Source organism: Pholis gunnellus, assembly GCF_910591455.1.
Source record: "Pholis gunnellus genome assembly, chromosome: 12".
NCBI lineage: Eukaryota > Metazoa > Chordata > Actinopteri > Perciformes > Pholidae > Pholis > Pholis gunnellus.
In genome coordinates, this window is record NC_136539.1 from 11,376,511 (window position 1) to 11,403,470 (window position 26,960).

Consider the following 26,960-nt stretch of genomic DNA (forward strand, 5'->3'; position numbering starts at 1 on the left):
CCCCGGACGCTGCAAAGCAGCAGACAGCTTGGGAGGGTTTAATTTTGTTTTTTGGCAAGATTGCAAGACGTGTCTTACACGACGACTTTGAGCGGATTGGCTTCATACATTGCCCCTCATTCCTGAGTTTGAATGAAGAGGGTTTTACGACGCTTTACAGCCAATTAGAGTCTAGACGGGGGGAGTTAGCCAATTGTGGGATGTATTCACTGCAGGCACACCTGGCAGAGGTCTGCAGTCTACTGAGGACAACTTCCCAGTCCATGATGTAGTGGAATCAAGGTTATTGATAAGTTAATCATTTTTATATGAGATTTTGCATAATGCAATGTTTATATATATATATACTGTATATCCATATCAGAAAATATCCTTATTCATTAATGTGGTGCCAATTTTAACCATATCACCAAGCCATTTATCCCATTGTGTGTTCTGTCGAAAATAAAAGATCATTTTCATTCCACAAGCATAACAAAGTGTGATTCTGCTCTTCTAGGACCTGGCGTTGCCAAGTCCTCTCACTCTGACTCTCCAGTCAACACTGAGGGAACGGCAGCCTCGCGTAGACATACTGTTGCCACAACAACACACCTACGCTACAACCTGCCATCGCCATGGCAACCCTCCCACACGATGCTGAGGGTTACTATGCCCCGCCCAACCCCCAACCCCCAACCCCCACCTGGGGAAACGGTGTGAAAACAACAAGCCGATACTTCATGTCCCTCCGCCTGCTTCTTATAAAAATATTACGCACTTTGACTTCATCTGGAGTCCTCTGGGCCAATCGGATCCCCGCATACAGATGTGTCTGCAGACAGAACCAGTGAGGGAGCATCAGCCAATATCTGCTTTTCAGAGGGTCAGACTGAGGCTGTAAACACACCGAGATCCTCCAATAGCCCCACTGACCTCAATCTGGGAAGGATTAGGAACAGGATGCGATGGCATTCTCTGGCACACACACAAACACACAGAGACTCACTTTCGTCCCTTGTGAGGACGTTGTGTTGACTTGTTCTCTCTTAGCCATAACTGCTGTGTGCCCAATTACAACCATTACAATAGTCTTAAAAGACTGGGGATATTCTATATATTCTTTAGTAAACAAATCCTACAAAAAGACAAAACCCAACAATGAATCTATTACATTTGTCGTGCAAAAACTATTAAAAACAGTGCAACGAGCCACGCCGTTGCACTGGGTAACATAGTTCTTCATCAAGATGCGGATGGGCACTGTTGTTTATGTTAAGTTACCATCCTGCTGCAATAAATATTCGGCGTGGAGGGTCAGTCACCGCAATGTTCCCGGTTGTTTTCCCTACAGTGTGATTAATGCAAACACACACACACACGCACTCACACACACAAACAACTTGGGTTTATTCTGTGTTAAGCCAATCTGCAACCACTTTGCAAAGCCAAAAGCTGAGCAGCAGCAACATCTTCTGAGCTCATCCAAGTGTTATCACAGTGTTGCCGAAGAGTAAACACTTAGGTAACTTCGAAATTAAAATTAGTTTGCTCTGCATCATTAAAATATTTGAATATTTTAATAAATGTACTTAATTTCCCTCACAAACCCAAGCAGAACAGACAGTATGTTGAGGTTGATGAGAAATACTCTTTAATGCATTTTCCACCAATTCAAAAAACATAATTTTACCATTGTAAAAAAAAAAAATGTAAATGTGTGCAACACAACTCGATGAGCCAGTTCTAATAACCATAAAATAAATAAATACATTTCTTTGAGGAACATAGAGTAATTTTCCTCACTTCTATCACATGCGTAGAGACTGGAATCTCAGAAGCACGAGCAATTAAAACGTTTCTCTCGGATACATCGGCTACTTCTTTTTTGCATTCTGCAATGGAGGTTCTCGTGTGTGAATGTGAAGAAAAACATGTCAGTGTTATTCCGCTTTTCTGAGTGACACCGAAGCTGTCAATCCTTTATTAATCTTTAAAACTACTCTCTTCCTGCTCTACCTCATCTGCAATTTATGCTTTCATCTCCCTTCATTTCCAATCTTCCCCTACTCGCTCAGCCCTCTGAAGTGAACTGCGGTTGTCATCCTTCTAGCTGGACTTTTAAGTCCAGTCACACAGCGAGGACACAAAAACGGAGGAAAAGGGATTTTGCAAAGACGACGTGGAGGGGGGGGGGGAAACATGATCATTTATGAAGCCTGATCTGAACATTTTGCATGCACCCAAACCTTTAATATCACTCTGAAATGTGTCAAAATAAATATTCCTCACATTAAAAAACGGGAAATCAAACAGCAGTGTTTGTTTGTGCATCCACCGTTCTCACATGCAAAGATGGCACAAAAACAGCAGATAGTGAAGATCCAACCAGCCGACACTTTGTGCTGTCCGTTATCGTCTTGTCGTGGGAGAAGATGATGACAGGAGGAGCTGGGGAGATTTACACTGCCCTCTGGATGTTACCGCCGCTGTAAATGTTCTGGCTCGAATAAATACATGCTCTCTCTCTCTTTTTAACAACAAAAGCAACACATGTATGCACCCACACAGACGGCATTTCATTGTGTTTGAGCATGTATATGTGCCTATTTAAAAGCCGAAGTGTTAAATGCAAATGTAAAAGGCAGCAAGTTTCTGGCTCTGTTGTTCGTTTTACTGAGAGTCTGGTGGTAGCTTAGCCTCAGTTGGAAATGTCAAATATTTGCCACTGGCTGCTGGCCAATTACAACGAAGGAGTCAATATCAAAGGTGGGTGACAATATCCATGATGGAGCTTTCCTCTGACATATTTGAATTATTTTTTTTTTTTTATGCCTGCTGGCAAATACTGCAACAAACCGTAGGGTGAAGCAGTTAACAGAAACTCCTTCGAGACCCTACTAGCTCCACAACATGTGGCCAAGTATGGACTTCCTTTGCTATACTTCTTACATCACAGCGTTAATCTGCTGCCATAACATCCTCTGCTCTGCTGGGAAAGCGTTCCAAAAGATTTTGGAAACTGACGGGAAGAACAAAAGCAATAGAGAGGTCGTGCACCGGTGTAGGGGAAAAAGGCCCGACTTGCAGTCGTTGTTACATCCCAAAGATCTTTCATGGGGTTGAGGTTAGGGCTGTGGGCAGGCCAGTAAAGCTCCACCACACCAATCTGGAAACCCTCGGGCTGCGTTCAGACAAGCTAATGGATTCCTAATGGACTACTTTGGAACATGAGCGGCTCATTTCTACCATTTACTTTGCGATTGTGGTGACGAAAGTTAGAATAGTTGACGTCCCGACAACTTTCCAGAGTTGTAATACCATGTATTTTAGTATTAAAGACCCTTGCAGTGCTTTTGGTGTCTGATAAACCGTAAAACGCATCCATCTGTTACTCCAGCTGGACTTTCTGGATCACATTTCATTGTCTCACTGGTAACTTGAACAACACAGCCCCATCAAGGCAGAGTTGTTTTTCGTTGGGTACAGGAGGACATTGCCAAGTTTAACCAGGAATGTTCTGAACTGTTTACAAAAACTAGAGAGCACATTGCTGCCTGAAATACCATTGTATAATTGGAACAAAGAGGAAAAACCGAAAGCAAGAAAATAAGCCCCAATCCAAATCAACACAGAGGTATTTGGACGGAGTGACCACATACTTTTTGCCACAGCTGACATGGTTAACACTTTTTGCTGTGTGACGGCGATAAGTAGCTGTGTTTGTGTGGCTCTTAAGCAAATGGCCATTTGGCAAAGCCAGCAGGGTAATTAATGTTAATTACTCTGTGAAACTGAGAGAACTGCTGAGAGGAAAACAGAGCGAGTGAGTGATCTTCAGCTCCACTTCATGAGACTCCAGCCTCACCACCAAGCAGACGTCACTTACTGACCCAGGATGCCTGGAACACATGCGGGCGTATTGGGTCAGGAAGCAATAGGGCGAGAGACAAATACAGAAACTGTGCCTACACCTGACTTCCTCATATACTTGTTATCCATTACCCTGCCCATACACATCCTCCACTCCTTTGTTCTGCTCTACGAGAGCTGTTGATGAGTCAGAATGAGGCATGAAGAGGTTCAACTGGGAAATTGGGAGAGAGGAGGGTGAAGTAGGAGGAAGAAGAACAAGGTGAGGATGAAGACAACGAGGAAAGCGGCTAGAAGAGCAAAGAAGAAGAACAAAAAAAAAAAAAGACGGTGCTCTTTTGCTTGACGTATCCAACGACCCAACACACAAATTCTTCATGATTCCTTTGCAGGAATTGCAAATAATTCAGATTGTAGCCTATATCTAATGAGTGTACTTGTCACTCCTACTGACACACACACACACACACACACACACACGCACGCCGAGCACTTTCTCAGGAGACTGGAAAATCAAGCAGGTCTTCAAACAAAATACCACGAGCAACCAGTAAAGCAAACTCTGATGAACCGAGGTCTACAAACCATCCCCAAGAGGACGAACTGATAATCAGGATAGGGTACGGAGTTAAAACTAGAAAAAAAAGGGAAGAGTAAGGATCATGCCTTGGAGACAGAAAGGAGACATGAGGGAGCCCTCTTTAACAGAGAAGAAAGGGGTGAGTGGAAAAAGAGAAGACGACTGGAGTTGAAGTCTGCGGTGTGGGATCTAGGTCCACAGCAGGGGGTACATCCATAATAGAACACACACACATGATCAGAGCCTGGCACCTTATTGAGTCCCGGATAGAGAACACCACTCCTTTCATCCGTCTCTTTCTCTGTTTCTGCATATTTATGTAATACAGGCATAAAGGCTGTTGTGCGTGGTGTGGACCCAGGGAAACAATTATGTGTTTATTAAGTCGTGGTGACAAATTTGTTGTTTGTTAATCTGACGCTCTCTTGTGAATTTGAGAGTTGCAACGGTGTTGTTTTTTTAGTTGGGTCTGATTTTTGTATCTGTTCATTTTATCAGCAATATCCCAAAAACAACAATATGAAACAATATGTCCTCCTTGATTTCAGAAAGACAAAGACTAAAGCGTGCTTCTCATTTCTAGCCAGCAACCTGCTCTAAAGTTTTTGGGGATTTGGAATGGCTACAAAAAAAGCTTTTCAAACTCTTTAAATGCTGTGCATCACTCCTACTAGAGCCCCGTGCACACCGCTGGGCCATGTGGAGAAAATCCAAAGCTTGACAGGCCTGCCGTGCCTGGTGATGGCTGCTAAGCTATGATTGGACAAGGAGGGGTTAAGCCAACTGCCAATTACGTATTAATGATTTTTAATCTGAATTTCATCCATTCTGATTATTCTGAATGAATATCAATAATCTCAGTGACTTGTGTTGAAAAGGGAAGTATCAATTTATTGCATGGAAAAAAATTAAAATGCAACTACGACACTTTTTAATTTGAGTTCATACGGTTTGTATGGAAGGTGTTGATAACGCCTCGGGACACCTCACATTTAATGAGGAAGCACAATGAGAAACAAAACAGCACAGTCATTAGTCTGCGTGCGGATGGCAGTGTGGACTCACTCGCAATTATTCGGGAACTAGCTAACAGCTTTCAGTTTGCAAAGCTGTCAGATATTTGACTTTGACACAGCTAATGTCTTAGTCAGAGGCATGAATCATTTCCACGTTGCCGTTTGGCATAACGAGTAAATGTTTCATGAACAAATCACATTCATCTATGTGACAAAAGCAAACCAAGGAGCCGAGACTTTTTTCGCAACTGCATAATTGCCGTGCCGGCAGAATGTCGGGCATTGATTAAATAAATTCTTAGGTCATCAACAGCCATAGAATTAGTCCTTAGTGTAGTTAATCTTGATCAAATATTGGTCTGGTTTATCTCTAACGTTATGTTCTCTCTGCAGATGAATGCAGCCATGCAGGGGTCAGAATCTCGTGCTTATTAGAGGGCCGAAGCAGTTTGGATTTTAGCCTCCTGCCCCTCATATATTCTGAAGTAATTTGTCTATTATTTGCTTTTTAAATGAGGCACTGCGAGTTGAATGTCTCACACTGTCCCATTTGATCAAAAAAGGCTTCCACACAGTCCTATCATAACACAGCACATCCAATCTTCTAAAAATGTGAGGGGGGGATAAAACAGAAATAAGGGAGGGTCATAGGGCAGGGGTGAGAGGAGATGAGAGATCTTACAGATGCTGTTATGAGATTTTCAGCTAGGAGCTGTGAGGTCCCCTGCTAATGGAACATCAGCCTGAGTGGGTGTGTGGGTGTAAGTGTGTGCCCTGTGCTATAACACAGAGGTCGCAATGACTGAAAGGAAAAAAGGCCTCTTCATTTAATAAAGGGGTCTCGGAAGCATTCTTCCCTGTCTCCTTACATTCTTCAGGCTCTGTCCCATTTTTCTCCTTGAAAATTTCTCCTCAATCAACTCCCCCCCCCCCCCCTCTCTCCAGGCCCCCCCTCTCTCTCCAGGCCCCCCTCTCTCTGCCACATTATGTGGAGAGTTTCTTTTTCTTAAGACAAGTTGCTTGTCAGCACCCAATTATCACTTATTCCGTTTTTTCTCGGCATCCTTCCTCCTCCAGCTCGTCCTCTTCGTGACAGCCTTAGAACACAGGCTGGCACGTTTCATCGAGTGCTGATCACTCTCCAACACAGCTTGTACTCTACATGTCAGTCAGACAATGACCCCAATGCAAGTTGTTGTTTTTTTATCCTAGGGGGTCATAAAACTAGTAAAGGGAGCAACATCTGCTCTGTGTATGGGAGGGAGAGAGAAACTAAGCTAGGCCCCTGTGGCTATTACAGCTCATTATACCTAAAGTTAGAATGAGAGGCACGTCAAAATTGGGCACTCTCTCTCACTCTCTCTCACTCTCTCTCACCCAAACACACAGACACACACAGACAGTCATGCTTGAGGGGACAGCTGCTCTCTGACACACACACACACACACACACACACACACACACACAAAGTGACTGAGGTACTCCCCTCTGCTCACCCAAACATTTCCTCCAGACTCAGCTGTACTGGGTCACTGAATCATGCACCGTCCTAAGGGGTGTGCTGCTTATTAACATAATGTTTGGAGAAGAACACACACCGGGTTAATAAAAGAACTCACTGGCACAGGATGTGTTTTTACACTGTGCTGAGCTGCAAAATGCATGATTTAGAAAACTAATCCTTCTAATAATAAAAAATGAAGCATTAGCAGTATAATATATGATAATAAATGAATCTCATAATATGCAAATAAGTCGGAAGACATCTAAAGCACTTGTAAAATCCCTCTTAAAGTTTCACCAGTTTGTTCTGCTGGACCAGCAGAGAGGGAAAGGTACGACAACAGAAGGGAGAAAGTGGGAGAAGAAAAGGAAAGGAAGATGGGCAGCGAGTGAAGGAGTGGGCTTTGTTATTGTAGCAGGAGTATGGTGACGTGGAGTTAAAAGGCTGAATGTTGCGATAAGAAACGTATCCGTGGCGAGGAGAAGCTTTCAAAAATGAGACGCTGTTTACACAAAGGCGGAAGAGGAGGATTTAACACTAACTAAGACGCACGCGAACCCACAACGGGCGGTTGAACGCATACACACAATATGACACAACCTCTCACTGAGGCCCAGCCAGGAAATGAGCCTGAGTGAGTGTGTTGGGAAGATGGAGAGTAAGCGGGAGATTATAAGGCAAAGCGTGAGAGGAGGGGTAGTCTGAAGAGAGGTGGGAGTATGAAAGACAAATCTTCCTAAGAGCATTTGAGAAGAGCTGTGTGCAAAGCTATCGTTGACTGAAATCCTTTACAGCATCAAAGATTTACTCATCATGCCTAAACACATGCAATGTTCCTTCCATCCACACCCCTTCCTCTCTCTTTCTTTTCCTACATTTCCCTTCTCATCTTCACCAGCTTCAGACCCACTTTCTCCATCGTTTCATCTGTCATACCCTTTCTTTAGCATTTCCCATCTTCCGTCTGCTCGTCTATCCAAATAACACAAGTTACAGCAAACACTCTGTGCTCAAGAAGAGAGAAATACACACAGATGCCGCCCCTGTGTGTGTCTGTTTGTCTTCTCCATCGCTGCTGTCCTGGAGGTTGTTAGCACATGTGCAGGGTTTTGCTCCGTCTGCCAACATCAGCACAAACACACACACACACACACCATACAGTCATTACCACTTTCACACACACACACAGACATGCAATAACCCGTCTACCTACTGTTCAGCCACACAAACGTGCCATGTGCAATGATTCGCAATCACACACACACACACACACACACACACACACACAACACACCTTAAACGACATTCATCAAGTATATTATGCTTCTAATAATACTGGAGGTGCAAGTATTACAACTAATAAGCTCCATCCCTGTGCTGCACTTACTGTCCCCCCCCCCTCTTTTTTTCTCTCTCTATTCCCTTTACAGGAGCTCCCACCATCTCCCTTCATCCCTCCATCCGTCGCCCCAGCCCCAGATGGTAAAGCATGGTGACCAATTAAAGACTTCCCTGAGGATAGAACCAGTTATAGCCCCAGCCATCTGACCATCTGTGTGTGTGTGTGTGTGTGTGTGTGTGTGTGTGTGTGTGTGTGTATGTGTCCAAGTAAACCTTACAAAACATTTCACTGTATTTTAATCAGCACACAAAGACTTGTCTTCTGGCCAGTTCCACATGGCTTCTCCTCTAAAAAAAAAAAAAAATGTACAATGGCGTATAAATGAGTCTGGGAACACAGTCCTATATAAAAGCCCTTTTGTACTATGCACAAACACACAATGACAAGCTCTGGAGTACCACTTCGTAAGGGCACATTGCAAGGCTAGGGTCGAGTGGAGCAGAGTGTGGAAGCTGGCCAGAGGTGCAGCGTATTAGCAAGTGTGCGCGTGTTGTGTCGGGTGTATGAGAAACATTGTCTTTGAGGGGAGAGAAAAAAAACAAACAAATAGAGTGTAGCTAAGGGAGGTGGGCAGCACTCAATCGCCAGGCACCCATCCAGCAGGGCAGCAGATGAGGGAGCAACTGTCTGTCTGAGCTGCCAGCACAGAGGGGAATTAGGCATATGCCATCCCCACCCCATCCCACCCCATCCCACCCCATCCCACCCCACCCCCCTCATCATTCTAACCACATCTCATGGTGGCCCCCCCCCCCCTTCCTTGGCACTCGGGCACAGGTGGAAACATATGTCTGCTTTCTCCCCCTCAGTCAACTGAGAGGAAGGGACCGGTCATGCTTCTGTCTGCCTGTCTGTGAAGAAGTCGAAAGTCCTTGCCAAAGCTTTGAGATATTCATGAGTGTGTCTGTGCAGTATTGAATTCTGTACAACAGATTTGAGATAGCAGCGTGTGCCTGAGATAGAGCTCGAGGGGTCATCGGCTCGCTTGCCTTGTCGCCGCTTCACCAAAATGAGTTTAGCCTCCCAGGCTTCTCCACTTTTACTTTTCACTTCAACACCGACACTTGAAAACATCCTGCGGCCGGCTCCGCAGCCCACACTCAAATCCATTACATCAGATGTTTTAACTAAACCTCTGTTTTCCATCGCAAATAATGAGGCTGTGATTAACATGCTAATGAGGTGGGTGCGATGCTAATCTTTAAACTGGCATCAGCTGTCCTAACTGACACTGACAGGCCCACGCCAAGAGAAAGGATGAGGAGGTGGTGACTATAACTCCACACTGGATCTTGAATCAGTGTTGGTTTGAGAAGAACGGCCGCGGTTTTCGTTACATTTCAATTTGCCACATCAAACTTGCGTAGCAGGTAAACAAAACACCAAAAAGCATCGTAAACACATATTTCCCTATGACTTGTTGTGGCTAATGTCCCTGCTTAATCAAAAAAAGAGATAATATTTCAATTGACGGCGGCATTTTCATGATGTGCTGCCGTTTGATTATCAGCCGATTGAAATTCAACATTTTACCTGCTGCCCATTCTTAGTTTGATGGGGTTTACCAGCCATTGCCACTATGCAACAATCAGCATGCTGGCACAGCCAAATGGAGTGCAGCTTATGTGCTTGTGACCATAGCCAGCTGTGTTGCACAAACAGCTACACTAATGCCAACCACTAGTTCACTAGTTGGCATTGCAAAAAAAAAAAAAAATTGCCTGGGTGCAGTTTCTCTTTAACAATGCCAATTGCCTCCACGGACAAGATAGAGAGTGTGCATGTTAGCATTTGTAGCGGGTCTATATGTGCCTCAATAACCCTCTAGTGAGGGAATGAGTACCAATATCTGTGCATCTCCTTGTACATATGAATGTCTGGAAATGGACCCTGATGCCTGGTGTGTGTGTGTGTGTGTAGTTGTGTCTGTGTCAAAAGGAGTTATTCGATGTATAGCTTGAAACCTTCAGTCCCCATTGTGCTCAGATAAGGCTTCATAGCAGCCGCCAACATCAAACAATGCAGCAGCGCGAGTGTCCTGGACCACACTCACAACCATCCGAGTCCTGGAGGCCATTATACTGCAAGCTCCACTCTTTACGAGCACACATTTTAACGACATGAACACACACAATGGTTAGCAGCACATTCATTCACATCCATATTCATGCTGAATTCATATTCAAACTGTGGCTGTGTTCTGTTAATCTCACAATGAAGAGGCAGCAGGCCCCGGAGGGTTAGCGCTTAGCTAAGCTAATCAAATCAACTAGAGAAACAGTGGCTTTTTAGTCCATTATGTAAACATTAATAAACATATATATTCAACACGCACGCACACACACACGCACACGCACACACACACACACACACACACACACACACACACACACACACACACACACACACTGTATTTGTTAGCACATTAAATCATTTCTAATTAGCCTAGCTCAGTAATGTGGGCGATGAGCTAAATACCATCTCTGACATCATTTAGATTTTCAAAAGGCTAACCACTACAATTTGCAAGGCAGTGCTTGAAAGTGTGTCTGTAGGCTCCAAGAGCATTCAGATTTAAGTTTAATGGCAACAGCTTCCAAGCTGGAGCAAGTGTGCGAAATACAGGTCTTGGGGGAGTCGGAGACCCATTGATGCAAATGTTGTGCAATTTAGAAAACCATGTAAAACCTAAAAAGCAGTGGATTATGTTCTGCTTCGGTATCAAACCTCTGTGGCAGATTATTTTTTTAGAGTAAGATGGAATTTGTTTTTGATCTGTAGCCTATGTTTGCTGTGACTGAATTGTGAGAGACCTGCTGTGAAACGTTAGCTACAGCGACACAGTGTCGGGTTTGAGAGAGAGAGATGCGAGCGTGCTGTGTAGATTCTGTAGTTCTTGCGTGGTTGTGTAGTTGTGTGAGTCGCCTTAATGTTGCCGATAGTAGCCTTGGTAATGTGTGTGTGTAAAGCGTGTACAGCCTAGTTGATTACCACAGTTGTCACTGTAAAATCTTGTATATTGCATATTGAGTCTTGGAAGACTTCAGAATAACACTGGAACACTAGATAGAGGGAGCCCCCCCCTTATTGTCCTCAGGTATTTCACACACTGAACAGTGGTCTTCATGGGTCCACTGGGCTATCAAAGACCTGATGTGGGACCTAAGTTGGGCCATGTCCAAGTTATATTCAGTGTAACTGGGTAGTGCATGGTCCGTGTGTCTTGACCCTTTTTTGGGAATGTACTTAGGGATGTCAGGTAGGTTTTTCACAGGTCCTGTGAAGACCTGTAGCTTTATCACCACGGTCCTCTTCGACTTTGACAATATATACTGTTAAAACTGCCCAAAATGTGAGTACAGCCTTTGTGAGGCCCTGTGAGGATTAGTGGGAAAATGTCAAACTTGGAATGCATTTATTTTCTTTCCACCCACATTGAAGCCTCAACCCACCATGGTTGTCCCCAAACTACACATGTACGTATAGTATAGTGCTGCTTGTCCTACATGACTACAAAGTATCAAAGAGTGTGCTTGACCCTGTTCAACAGCACTGTTTTATTCAGCGGTTGTATTGTCTGCAGTGATCCGCTGGGCTTTTAAAGCCCTCTTCAGTAGAAATGGTGCCTTCTGTTGGGAGCGCTAGAGCACCGTCTCTCTCAGACTCAATTATTCTGTATGTGCGACATCTGTCCTGACTGACAGCTCGCTACACTGTGTGACTGTGACTGTGTTTGTGTTTCTCCGTGTGTGTGTGTGTGTGTGTGTGATTACGCGTGTCTCTGTATGGTGGGTCCGAGTGGCAGTAATGTTATTGAGCAGGAGCACCTTATCTGCTAAAGTATACCAGATGTGCAAGGAAATGGCAAGCCAGACATAGAGATACAATCTCTTTCCATTTGGAGTCCTGCTTGGTCTGCAGCTTAGGGCCAGTATGTGCTTACACACACACACACAAACACACACACACACACACACACAAAAGACAGAGAAGGGAATGGAATAGAAAATGAAACTGAGAGGTGATGGCAAGGCCGGAGAGATGGGGAGCAGAGAGAGCTGGAGTGTCACTGCAAGGAGAGAAAAGGGAGATAAAATGCTCCAGTCATACATAGGCCTCTGCTCCCAATCAATACCAACAGAGACACAACTTCCCTTGTCTATTCATCTACTAATTATCTCGTTCATTTTCCTTCAATAAATCTGACAATATCTTTCTTTGTCGACACAAGGCTTCACCCATGTGTTCGCCTTCTTTTTAAAAAAAAACAAAGACCCTCCTCTTTTTCCTTCCCGTCTTCCTTCCTCTGTCTTTATTCAATCACCGGCTCCCCTCCACAATCTGATGCCGTGTGCTTCAATCAGCCTTTCCCCTGTGATGAAGCTCAAAGAGCAGCTGTATTGACAAACCCATATACCTGCATGACCAACGCCAGCTAGGGGGCCGAGGGCGTTGGACCAGGCTGAATCGACCCCGGAGCTTCGGATTGATGGAGCGAGCGGGATTCAGATGATGACAGAGAGCGAAGAAGAGGGTCCCGGTGTCAAGATGGAATGCGAGATGACATCTCGACATTCGGGTCTATCTCATTAAGTGAAGTAGAGGAGTGCAACTTTGCAGCACTGGCTCCCTCAAGAAAAGAAAGGCAGGGGAGAGACACAAATCAGACACACACACACACACACACACACACACACACACACACACACACACACACACACACACAACGCTGAGCTCAGCAGAAGCAAGATTCAGCCTCTTTTACTCTGTATGTATGTTTAGCAGTGCACAGGCTCAGCTATGCTAAGAAAAAAAAAGAAAAAAACGACACTCCTGTTCTTTGCCGCTATTTCTCCACAAAAAATGGGAGCAAATAAAAATGTATGCCCTGAATGTAATGAGAATGTAAAGTGCGACTGGAGGAACGCGGTATTTTGCCGCGGTTTGTTCGGAAAATGATCCGCCAACACGGTTTCCTTCTTCCTTAATTGAAATCCCTAGGTCTCATCTCTAGCCTGCTCCTTCGGTCTCCTGTCTTTCTCGGTGTCTTCAATTTGTGCTGGCTAATTGCATTTATAACTTGCATGGCCGTTTGTAACTGCATTAACCTTAGTAGTCACATCAGGCAGACACTATTTAAGACGCCACCCTATTGAGCCAGTTGTATTGTGGGTAATGCCTGGGGGAGGTGTAACCAATCACATTGGAGTCGAGAGGAAGAGCTCATCATTTATTGGTCACACACTCCATTCAGCATCGCCCCAGTGCCCATTTCCAATACTGCCGCTTCTATCCCCATTCCTCTCTTTTTCAATTTCCTCATCTCTGCCTTTTCGCGCCATCCATCTCCTTTTCTTTTCTTCAAAACCACTCGCTGCCAAAGCTAATTTTTTTTCTTTTTTTTTTTTTACAGTGTCACACATCTGAAGATGAACGTTTTCTTGCTTTTTCTTGTCCGGGTGACGGTGAATAACAGAAAGAAATGAAAACGCTTCAGTTTGACAATTCACCAAGGCTTTAGCGCTCCAGCTCTATTACTGTATTACTACAGGGCTGAGAATGGATGACTGCTGCCAAATGCGGAGGCTAGAATCTGTATATCTGCCAGCATGGTGACTGCTATGTTGCTTTCTAGGACAGTAAGGGTAGATGTGAGCTTCATGAGTAAGAGCAGTGTGTGTGTGTGTGTCTCAGCGAGGGCTTGTCGTTCTGCTAGCTGTTGGACTCGCTCGCACACAGGCTGGTGCGTAGGATAAGGACAACCATGATGGCCATGTCAGGCTGTTGTCCTTTTCTTCTGCAATCTGATGTGTAGGAGGAAGTCAAAACACTCACGCACACACATACACATGAGCAAACAAGCACACAGAAGCGCACACTCAAATGCAACAGACTGAGCTTAGTCAATCTCGGAGATCAGGGTATGGAGCGGTGCAGAGAGAAACTACAAGGGACCTTTGGCCTCAAACCGCTTCCCAACACCCAGGTTAAATGCATGCCTTGTGCAACACTTAACCGCCTGCAACTTCTCCAGCAAACAGACACACAATGTAAGAGTATGAGAAATAATGCCTTTAGGGAGAACAAAAGAAAGCAGTTTCATTTGAACTATATTCATTTACCAAGAGGGACTCTCTCCTCTCTCTCTGCGTGGGTCACACAGTCAGCCAGAACTGTGGTGCCACTGCTGCCGGTGAAAGGGGAAAGGATAATGCTGCCACTGTGTTCTCTCTTTTGATCGCCATTATCAAAAGTCAAGAAACAAAACAGGTGTTTGGAATTTATCCAAACGTTTCCCGGAGCCACAGTATACTGTAGCTCATGGCTTGCCGTTTTAGAAACGCCATTGAAAAACACATTTAAATACAGAAAGAATTGCCACACTGAGGCATTTGAGAGACATCCCTTCATTGAGATGAACACGTTAATGTGTGGTTTACTCTTCTCAGTTTCTCAATCTAGTGAAACAGTGTAAACGTGAAAGCTACTCTCTAGAGGTCCAAATTGCATGGCAAAGTGGGGCTGCGGTGCACACACGAGATGTTTTTAGGGGCAGTTTGTGCCAACAGTAAAAATTAAGTTGTGTTTCTAGCCACTTCATGAATATAAGTGACCTTACTTTAACTCTTTTTGGTCTCCAGCAACTCCTTAGGCAAATATCTGGAACTTTAGCTATTGAATGCTCCACTATGTTCCCCAGCTAGTCGCCAACTTTGTCTGCCTGCAGCTGCTGGAAACAAGGATGATGAGACCAGTGAGACTGAACCGAAACAGTTCAGCTGTGAGCTGTGAAACCATGAACTGAAGTAGGTGATGAATCGCTTTAGAGCTGAGGGGAAAATGCCGAGTCGGGTGATAATTCTCAAAGGGTTTTGTCACTACCAGATTTCACATAACACACAGATTAATTCTGGATCTGAAAATATTGGTTATAGAGGCTTCAAGTACGTGGGCCAATATTATTTACATGCATCCTTATTAGCCAGTAAACCACTCTGCCTTCACACCATGCAATATCTTGGGAGTAAAATAACAATGGAAATGTCAAATCTAACCTTCTCTGTGTCACCCTGTGATTTAGTGGACATATTCCAGTATTTGTGCCATGATGGCCAAATACTCTTCTCACATGTGTAATAATAACGCAACGCCTACAGGCAGTATTGGCACTTCGGGGGCAGAGCTGCCTTTTCATTTGATTGATCCAAGTTTAGCATCACAGAGGATAAAAAGGTGCACACACAGACACACACACACACACACACACACACACACACACACACACACACACACACACACACACACACACACACACACACACACACACACACACACACACACACACACACACACACACACACACACACACACACACACACACACACACACACACGTTTCTCTGCAAATTCCCTTAAAAAAGGCTTCATACAAAGAGAAGCAGGGATCACCTTTCCAGGCGATCAACCACACGCACGGCCGAGGTGTCTGATTCTATTTGACAGACAACACAACATATGAAAACACAGCGTCACAGTATCAGGGAGAACGCGGTCCAGGTGCACCGGAGAAACTGTTCTCCTCCTCAGGCAGCGGCTATTAAGTTCCACAATAATAATCCTCCTCTGCTATTTGTACAGAAAGGTGACAATGGATGAAAGAAACACATCTCTGTGAGTAAGCCTTAATGTAGCACTCAGGACACAGATTACTCTGTGGCCTTCTATGCCTACAATTAACCCACCCACCCACGACCACACACACACACACACACATACTCTTCTGGCTGCCCTTCTATCTCATACCCTTGAAACACACATTCTCAAAGCCATTTTTTTTATATACAACAGAGCAAAAGCAAATTGGAGTAAGGGCCAGGGCTGATAAATGGAGACAGACGTATAGATGACAGAATGAAAGACAGTGGAACGATGAAGAGGAGAAGGATAGGAGGGGGAGGGGAGGAAGGACAAGGTATCATTGTTTGCCCGGCACGGTCCAAAGAGGCGTGCAGCTGCCGGGGGGGGGGGGGGGGGGGGGGGGGGGGTTCACAGAGGGACTCAAGAGCGCAGCAAAGAAAAGAGGAGAGAGACCCTGCCGCGCGCCCCTGACCTCTGAAACTGGGTTAAGAGGTTAGAGACACAGAAAGGCTCAGATAACAGTCCCTCAACACCCCCCCTCACATGCATTTCTATAAATACTGTGTGCTATCAGCAGGGCTGTTTTGCAGCACCCTGCGCCTGAGCCCTGCCCCACATTCAGATCATGCTGCGCATACTAGACAATGCAACGACTGAGGTCCTTATAATAATAATAATAATAACACTTATTCAATGAAAAGCAGAGCCTATTAACCTGTTGAGCGCAGAGGAACTTTTGAACTGCAGACGCACGCAGACTCAAAAGAAAGCCTTACCATATTGGTATTTCTCAGCTTGCAGTGACTGGGGGACTTGGATCAATACGAAACAAATAACTTGAATTTTCAGGCAACAGGCATTTTGGTTTGGACTTTGCCCCTGAGAGAAAGGTCAGCCATGTCAGGAATGAAGGCCTGAAGTTATGAAGGGAATGGAATCTCTATCTATGACAGCTGTGTCTTCAGTTCTGCGGGCCTTTTGGGTGGATCTGTATTTACGTCTCTGGGAGAAAGAGAGAGAGAGAGAGAGAGAGAGAGAGAAAGATCGGGCAGGAGAAACTAATGCTGTTTGAAACAGTCACACATCACGCCGACACACCGGATGCGCTACTGAAACAGCTCTGGGCAAGGGAAGAATTCAGTAGGTGTGTGAAGGAGGTATGCGAGTTTGTGTGCGGGGGTGTGTGTGTGTGTGTGTGTGTGTGTGTGTGTGTGTGTGTGTGTGTGTGTGTGAGTGCGATATGAGGGAGATAGGAGAGAGCTTGGTTGTCCCCGGGCAGACCAGAACAGGTGGGACTTTGTGTTACACTGGAGTGCAACGCTTCCTCTAATCACACTACTTCACAAAGAGTGCACAGCTAGGTTTGAGATGGGTCCTGGTTATTGATTCATATTTGTGACCGTCACTGATTGGATTGTGATACAACTAATAACTCGGTTTTGCACAACTCTTAACGAAACACCACATTCAAGCTCAACAGCACACAGGCCCCAGAGCTGAAAATATTATTGTAAATTAGTTTGGAATATGCGACATTAAGGCACAACATGTACCGAAATGACTCAAGGCAGGCCCTGCATTTTTACTTAAAAGGTGCCAAGTAAGCGATTGGGAGCATTTGTATTGTCTCCTAACGGCTCTCAACATGGCGACGGTTGAGCTGGCGTCTCGCAGCGAACAGTACTAACAACGCCAACAGTGCAAACAATGGCAAAAGTGCTGGAAGGGCTAACAGTGGTTACCTGAGGGGGTATCGGAGGATGGGCGCGTATGCTTCTGTGATGACACAGTCGGCCCGGGATGGCCTTATCGGCTGTAACCGCCGTATGGGAGAGTTGCAGAACGGCGGCCATGAGCTAACCAGTGAGGATCGCTTACATGCACAGACATTCACTCAAAGTACACACGGCCAGTCCGGCTCAGTCAACAAAGCACGGAGAAGCTCGGACAATGACTCACACATAGGGTGAGTGACTTTATTCTCTGCTCAGGCAGACATCACTCCACTATATACTTTAATACTTTAAATAGATAATAGGTGTTTGCTGCTATATGTAGGCTCTGGATCCGGTATATTGCACCATTTTTCTGTCGGGGGCCGTGTGTCAAAATGTACTTTTGAAACCGTTCTTTCCTCCTTTCATATACCTAAATAAGTGGATATTTAGCAAATTGCCACAAACTAACTGAATAATATTCCAAAATAAAATTGCTGTTTGTTGTGTTTTGGGGCTCTTGGTAAAATATAATGAAGCTGCCGTGTGTAGTCTACCACCTTGATCAGATATAAGATGACACCAGATGAGCGAGTATATGTGATAACAGGTGATTTATCTGTATATTTTGTGTGTGTGTGTGTGTGTGTGTATGTGCTTAGAGACTCACCAGTGAGGTTGGTGCGTGCGCTGTAGGATCCCAGGTAATGACCGTCCGTGTTGGGTGTGTAACACTCAAACAGACCCTGGTCCTTGGCCTGCACTTTGGTGATGTGGAGCATGGCCGAGTCGCCGGCCAGCCTCTCCACATAGATCTCTTTGCTATTGGCCCTCTGTGCATACACGGCGTAGGCATAGTTGGGCTGAGCTGTGCTCACGATGCGGATCTCCCTGTCCGGTACTGATGGCAGGTACATGGACCACTCAAAGTCCTGCTCCACCCCTTCTTTGTAGCCCGTCACGTTGCACAGGATGGTCACGTGAGAGCCCTCAGTCCGTACCAGCGGTCCACTTTGCACAATTACGACTCTCTGAGCCACGGCAACACCGGCTACAGACGGAGGTGAGGTGAGAGTGATGGAGAGAGAGAGAGAGAGAGAGAAAAGAAAGAGAGATAAGGGGTGAGGGCCGGGAAAGAGGAAAGAGAGAACATGGGTTACAAAACTGCAGTTTAAATATTTAGTGTTGGCAGAGTTTATGCACCTCACATCTCCCAGGAAATACAGAAATAGCGTGACATGTGCAGCTAAGCATTCTGGAGAGTGCTAACCGAGGTTGAGGTGTGCACAAGCACACACACACGCGCACAAACGAACACGTTTTTTTTTTTTAACACCACTAACTACTTGAAACATTCGCAGGAACTCTTTATAACAGCTGTCATCCAGTCACGCTCACCGCTATTATAGACGGCCACGTTAACCCTTAACCACACGGACGGCACCGCAGCAGCTATATCACACTGGAGGTGAGAGGCAGCCGGCTGGGAGTTAGCGCAGAGGTCAGTGTGAGCTGCTAAAACACAAGCTGGGCATGTAAATGTGTTCACGCTGCAGAGAGTCGCGGTCGTTTTGTCTGATGCGTCCATAATTATTACAGATTCCAAAATATCAGCGTCTGCCTATATGGTGGCTAAAATGTAACAAGAAATGTAAGTACAGAAATGCCCAAAATGCTGTATGTTTGAAATCATTAGGAAAGAGTGCTGCCTCCACATGTAACGGTGTGTCCACCAGCGAGCACCGAGCATCAACTATAATTTTGTAAATTGCCAATTGTCGTTACACGTAATATGTGTAAGGGGATATATGTTGCTTTCATGGACAAAAAATGTAAATGCCAGCAGGTGCAGTTCAATTACATAGACATTATTGCTGTTAACACACAAACACAGGAGGATGAGTAAATACGAAGTCTGCTGTTGTAATGAGCTGTTCTCATTTAAACAAAACGTTGCATTAGTGGAGTGAACCATGAGCCAAATACTGAGCCAAGTAGCTATCTGAGAACGGACTTAGGCGTTAAACCCCTCGAGAAGACTGATTACTACTTTCCTGTATGTTGCTTTGTAGCCTATATTTAGGTAGACAGCATATGCAAGTCTTGCCTCAACTCCTTGCATTACCACACACACACACACACACACACACACACACACACACACACCATTCAGGGAACAACTACAAACATCCCTCTCATTGGGGCCGGAGACAACAGAGCACTTACACATACACCCCCAGATCCAGACAGAGAGACAAGTACGCTGTTTCCTGTGTGCACTAGCAACTGGGGATTGCAGCTGTGTTTGTGTGTGTGTGTGTGTGTGTGTGTGATGGTGTGTGTGTGTGTGTGTGTGTGTGTGTGTGTGTGTGTGTGTGTGTGTGTGTGTGTGTGTGTGTGTGTGTGTGTGTGTGTGTGTGTGTGTGTGAGAGAGTCTGTAAGATGCTGTGTCTGTGGGCACAAAACTTGGTATTAATAATTCACCAGAACATCTTTTTAACTTTTTCTTACACTTCCACTACATCCCCACCTTTCATTCATGGTTATTAACGCGAGTCCATGCATGTGTGTGTCTTTTCACGAGCTTGCGTGACTCTGTGTGCCTGTGGATCACACGTCTTATTTCCCCCTTCCTGCGCTTGGAGCGTCAGGTCTTTTGTTTATTGATTGGCTTTGGTTTTTTAAAAAACACTTTCCACTCATAAGCCATTAGAATCTTTACAAATATGTGGTGTGTGGCCTCAATTGGATGGGATTTGAATTTTGTCCCAGTGGCCTCCCAAAGTGAAAACTCATTAAAGTTATCGTTCCTTATGGCTTGATTTCTCCTAAAAGGCCCCCCACAGACAACCAGGCTATAAATCATGGAACTCTACTCATAAGTGCCTCAACTTTAAAAAAAGTAGACATGTTAACCTTATTCTTAACAAATGTGAGGTATGTTAATCTCACTGTCAGACCTCAGATAAGCCTGTGGGGGCAAGGGGCAGTATTTCTGGGGTTCCGATGTATTCAGTGGATAAACAGGCCAAGACTTCCCTTTTTTGTGCGCTGCTCATTGTTTACAGGCCGATTAGCAACTTGAGATGCGACACTGGAGTTGGAGTAAACAAGACCACATGTACGACCGGATTGTTTCACAAATTGCCAGCTTAAGCTAATTTCAAACAAATAAAAAGCTGAATCATCGTCAGACAATAGCCGCTGGGTTCCCAGATTGCATTTCAGCCAATGCGTTGCGCCTCTTTTGCTCTCCACACGGACTGTTTACCTGCATTCAACCAAAGCCTGACAAAACATGATTTGTCATTACAACTCGGACTGCAAACCAGAACCATCCCAAAATCTTGTCCCGTTACCTATAAGATCTGCTTATTGAAATTAAGCTTCATGTAACGTCAGGGAACCCGAACAGATATGTCCCTATAGGAATATATTAGACTATATGGGGCTTGAAATGATAAACCCAGTCAACTAGCACTCCTAATGTATTCTTAAATAATTCTGTACTTATTAATACAGTTTCCCACTCGCACACTGCTTACATTTTTCATGCAGTCCTGCTAAATAATATAAGACATCTCCCGATTCTTTCTTAACACAAATATAACAAACATAATAACACATACTGCTGTACCACACCGTTGTAAACATAGAAGCCACAACCTACAAAACATTTGGCCGCCGGCCTTGAAGAAAGTCAGTTAACATAGGAACTCCTTCCACAGTTAGCAGACACCGGCTATTAAAACTGAAAATGACAGAAAGTCTATATGGTGACGTGCGCTGACTGAATCTGGCTGAGCACACTATGGGATGCATTAGGTAAGAGGCAGCCATCTATTCTGACACAGACTTTGGTTCCCTGTTTTTCTTCACTGGGATGTCAGTGCGCTGATCTGGCGGCGCTCGGTCTACCCACATCCAGCTCAGATCAGGTCAGAGCTGTGTACTGCTGCATCACTGCTTCTCATGTTGCAGCTACTCATCCAGAACTGCTGGAAACATATTACTCACACCCCCCCCCCCCCAAAAAAAAGCATACTCATACTGTGTTGGTGCACTAAGAGCTTTCCTCCACTCGCCTGTCTCCTGTCATCCTCCTGAAACAAGCTTCCCTTACTTACTTCTGATTACTCTCACTCCCTTCCTGCATGTTTCACCCATCATCAATCCTTCCCTTCTTCTTGCCTCTTCACTCTCTCTATATATTCCTGTCTGTTCTTTGTGACTTGCTGTTCTCTGCATCTTTTCAGGCAGGATTTAAGCAGCTCTGTGGAACTTCAAAGTGCCCATCGCTCTGCGGGCTATTTAGAAAGGCTGACAATGACATACCAAACCCTGCAGACCTTCAACTGATCGCTGTATTCCACCACCCTTCCGCAATAATCTCCCGCCCGCAAACCTTTTTTTTGCACCCCTGGCGGCGCTGCCTCGATCGCAGAGTGCCCATTTGCTCAACGAGGCCCTCGTATTTTCTATTATTAACACTCATCTCCATCTCTGCATTCCGTGGATGTCTTCTCTACCCCTCTCCTCCTCCCGCCCTCACCCCGTCTGGCTTCCCTCTTCTGTGTTCTCGTCGCTCATCTTTGCTGCCAGTCGCTTCCCACACAGCTCGTTGACTGGAAACAGGAAACATGAGTCCCACGTCAGATGATGGACAACAACCACGGACAAGTTCTCCAACTGACCTTGCTGTTTTCGTCGGCTGGAGCATTCCGAGCAAGGGGAGCAGATGACTCCAAGCACAAACACACACACACACTCACACACACACAAAGCTGCAAAGAGGATTATGCTAAGTGGAAGGGGGGTTAAATACTAATCCAATCATTTGTGGCTAGTGTCTTATATTCTCAGTGGAAACGGCAGGGAGGCCACTAGCATTCATGCCTCCTTACACCATCGCTCTTCTACGACACTTGCTAATTATACACCAAGAAAGGTGTATAATAAAAGCACTGCAGGGTGCAAGTAGTATAGAGGACATTCACAGTGGTGTGGAGATGTGCTAACGAGGGGGATTTGAGCTGTCCATGACATCTTATCATTTGGCTTTGAGTCCTTCCTTAAAAACACACACACATACATGTATGTTTAGACCAAAACAGAAGACACAGAGGAATCACCTGCCAGCAAACGGTGCCTGGATAAGGTATCCACCCCTCAAGTGTCAGTGCTACCAAAACTAATGAAGTCTTTGATTACTACTAATTGCAATAACTGATTCCTGCTTCCGTTCTGAATCACCTGCAGTTATTTCACATGCATGTGATTAAGTCATTAAAACACAACAGTAGACAGAAACGCTTGATGTTTGGCAAATTATAAGGGTGGGAACGAACATATACAGCGTACGCATTCACATTATTAATCACAACGCACTGCTGCGCTCTACCGTATGTTATAGTTGATGAGTCTCTTTTAAAAAGGCCCTGATAACCTAGTGTCTCAATCATCTTCTTCATTAGAGCGATTGGGTCCGACTCCTGTACAAATGTTAGAACATCTTTGATTATTTGGCATGAGAGATTTCCGTATTTGTGTTTCTGTCTGGCTGCTTCTCACTGGAGTGCAGTGTGCAGAGCTAATTTGCGAAAAGGAACGTATTTCCATGAATTTGGTTTAATTAGAATCTGACAGCAGTTGTGGGGTTGTTTGCTTCTGTTGCCAGGCCAGTGTCAGTCAGATATGAATAAACCACACACACACACACACACACACACAGTACTGGTGAAGCACACTAGTTGATTTCTGTAGTTTTAAGGACAAAATATTGAAACGTAACAATAGAACATTTGGTTTCCTATATCAGCACTGTTGATTTTGGCCCTGAAACTAATTGATTTCAGATCAAAACTAGACTGTGTGGCTTGAGCCACCCCTGGTGTGGGTATGAACAGCAAGTCCTCCTCCTCAAACTTTTTTTTCTCCAAAAACTTTCGAGGAAAGTTGAAAAGTGGGGGAACTGAAGCAACTCCAGCCAGTGAAATATGAATTAATTATGAACTTGCTTGGTAGACGTGAAAAAAAAGGGGGCCTAGTCAATGTCCAACTCCCCAAGGGAGGTTCAGACTCATCCCACAGATCTGAAATCTTGTGAAAATTCTCAGACAGGGAGGTATGAGCAAAGGAAAGGATCGCATGGTGAGAGGAAAGGAAAAAGAGGAACGGGGAGGAAGCTAAATAGAAAACGACAGCTGCCTCCAGGGTGCTGAACACCACACAAATGCACAGAACTAAGTGAATATACAAGCGCACCGCTGACTTATATGCTGCAGACACACGTGTGTGGCAGAGAGAACTAAACGCTGGAGAACGATGAATAACATAAGAGTAGTTCCCTCTCCGCACTTCTCAGCCCTGGTTAACCATTCCCCCCAAAATCACTCAGCATTTTTCTCCCTCTAGGCTCCCGAAAGCATTTGACCCTGTTAACATCATTACCAGAGAGAGCACCAGTGTGAGGGAGACACAGAGATTCGAAGATGAGGGGAAACTGGAGGCAGGAAGATGAAAGCGGTAGAAAAGGGGAAACATTTTGCTGGAAGGGAAACCTGACCATTTCTAGAGGATGTGGTACAATACCAATCGTGCGACAAAATAAACCTGCATGTGATCATTGCACCCTGCAAGATTATAATTGCCATTTCTTTCATTTCCCTCTTCTTCTTCTTCATCTAAATTTGACATAAAAAGAATTTGAGCCTCTGCTGATGCAATGTAAAAACACATTGTCCTTGCGCAAGTGAGCTGCTCACTCACTGTACATGGCAGCGTGTAAGCATGTCATCCCAATGTAAACCATGTAATGGAGTGATGAGAATTCCCCCACGCTTTCGTCCTCGACAGATTTCTCAGATTCTCGGATCTTTGATTGATGTGCTCGAGGCAGTATCAAGTATTACAAGTCGAGCCTCGTTCTCGCAAGCTTTTTCCACTCCTTGTCCTTCCCGCGCTGATAATCCTCATCTGCTTCACGGTGTAGGACTCGGTGAAGCAGAAGCCGTCATTAACAACCGCTGGCCCCTTTTTTTTGCCAGCTTCAAAAAATGGAAAACGAATCCCCCACATCCAGCGCCGAGTTATTAACTGGGGGGGTTTTAAAGACAGACGATGGAGACTGCATGTGCCGTCTGTGCTGCAGAGAAAAGCTAAATGATTTTCAGTGTTCAAGGGAAAACATTCAAGCTGTTGGAAGCCTGTCAGCTGGGAAACAGCAATGACACTCCATGCGCGAGTGTCTGACACGGATACATACAGCCAGAAAGGGAGACCGAGTGTTCTAACTTCCATTAGAGGGCCAGTTAGACAGGCCTGCAGGCCGCTCTTAACGGCTGACAAACAGTTGCAACAACTGCCCATTACATTAATGCAGCTCTAATCAGAGCGAGGACAAGAGAGTGAAGGAGCATTCAGAGAGTGGGGATATATGACGGAGATATACTGAGTGTCACGATTTTAAACATTGTATGGCTCAAGTATAGAGCACCAGATGATGTCAGTGGTGTGTATATATATATGTATGATGGGGATTATAAGATGAAAACATTTACATGGAGGGAAAGATTCACGGAGGGAGTTTTTGAGCCGTAAGACAGCAGTGTTAAGGAGGACTCCACATCACACGTTTCAGAACCTTGTAAAGCAAGAAACATAGCCAGAGGGCACACACAGTGCATGTCTAGTACATGCATGTTCCACACAGTCATGCTCCCTCTCACCATCTCTAGCAGGGCTGCTGCAAGAAGTTTGAAATGCAAAATGCTGTATCTTAAATAGTTCTTCTCTCTGCCACTCTTTCTAAACTGGGACAGTTTTTACATAGTTTGACATTTTGGGAAATAGACATATTTGCTTACTTGCTGATAGTTAGATTTGAAGACTGACATCGCTCTGTGTGCGTGTGCGTGTGTGTGTGTGTGCTAAAAATGAAGCTACAGCCAACAGCTGGTTATCTTAGCTTAGCATAAAGGAGGGGGAACCGGCTAGCTTAGCTCTGTCGAAAAAGGTAACAAATTGCGCCTTGAAGCGCAATTAACATACATCTTACGGAGGGCTATGTGCTGGAGTATTTCTTGGCTGCGAGCAGTAGTCTCTCCGCTGTTTGCCTGGCAACCTCGCAGTGACAACAAGACATCGGGAAGGTCGCGCTCGTGGCCAAAAACAGTTGTGCTACCTCTTTGGAGAGAGCCAGTCCAAGCAGCTTTTCTCCGTTTCAAGTCATATAAGCGAGGCTAAGCTAACCGGCTGCCAGCTGTAGACTTATATTCACCATGCAGACAATTGTTTTACTATGACTGTGTTTGCTTTCAAGCCTCAGCAGTAGGAAGCTAAGTCCACGTCAACTTGTCCTAAATCTCCATTTCTGCGACTCAAACGTCTACAGCTCCTAAGTGGGACTCCTGCTGCGTGTCACACCTGGGTCATGCCGTCCTCGCCTCTCCTCTCCTCTCTCACTATGCTAACTAGTCCTAATTTATGGCCCCCCTGGGCTACAACAGTCATGACCCAACCTGCGCTGTTGCTCATAACAGCTGGTGAGACCGGGATAAAAGCGATGGGGGGGGGGGGGGGGGGGGTTTAAGGCTAATTCACACGTCTGTGTTAATGTGTAACTGTACACTGCAGGTGCCTGTGGGCCTCACTATACATGTAAGTAAGCGCAGTGAAATGGGATTTTTTTTTTTTTCCATGTGGGCTGATTCACATTTTCTTCCATTCGTTTCTGTTGCTGGTGGTATTTGTCGATGGCGTCAACAACAAGGAGCAGATAATAAGGCATCCTTCTCTGTTGAACAGCTGCCTCTTCATCCTCCCTCCTACACCCTCAGCTGCTTCGCCTTCCTGTTTGGCCACGATGGAAAAAACAGCATTCGAGTTTTATTGTTTTCATGCTGAGTGATCGTTTGAAACAGATAATCAGCATGCAGCGATTCCTCTGAACCTTTTAAATAACGTTCTCGAAGCAATTTACAACAGATTTCTCGTGACGCCGGACTAAACATATTCCTTCTCATCTGGCGAAGCTACTGATTATCCAGTGCTAGTGTAGCTACAGCGCTCTGTCCCTCCACATGAAGGGGGAGGAACGTAAACATGATGACTTTGGAACTTTATTAGAGAATGATTACGTGACTCTGCTAGTTATCTTTGCAGCAACAGTCCACGGGGTGAGCTGTAACTCAGTTACTACACCATAGTCACATATGGCACAGCTACAGCGACATCTTGACATATATAATTAAAG

General features: G+C 45.0%; 1 protein-coding gene across 1 annotated transcript in view; it reads right to left on the reverse strand.

Annotated features, from left to right (window-relative positions):
• Positions 1-26,960, reverse strand: part of igsf3 (immunoglobulin superfamily, member 3) — a 62,300-nt gene that overhangs the window by 27,513 nt on the left and 7,827 nt on the right. The window contains exon 2 of the mRNA XM_079170601.1: positions 18,378-18,758. Within this exon, the coding sequence (XP_079026727.1) occupies positions 18,378-18,758 (381 nt within the window). The remainder of the gene's footprint in view (positions 1-18,377; positions 18,759-26,960) is intronic.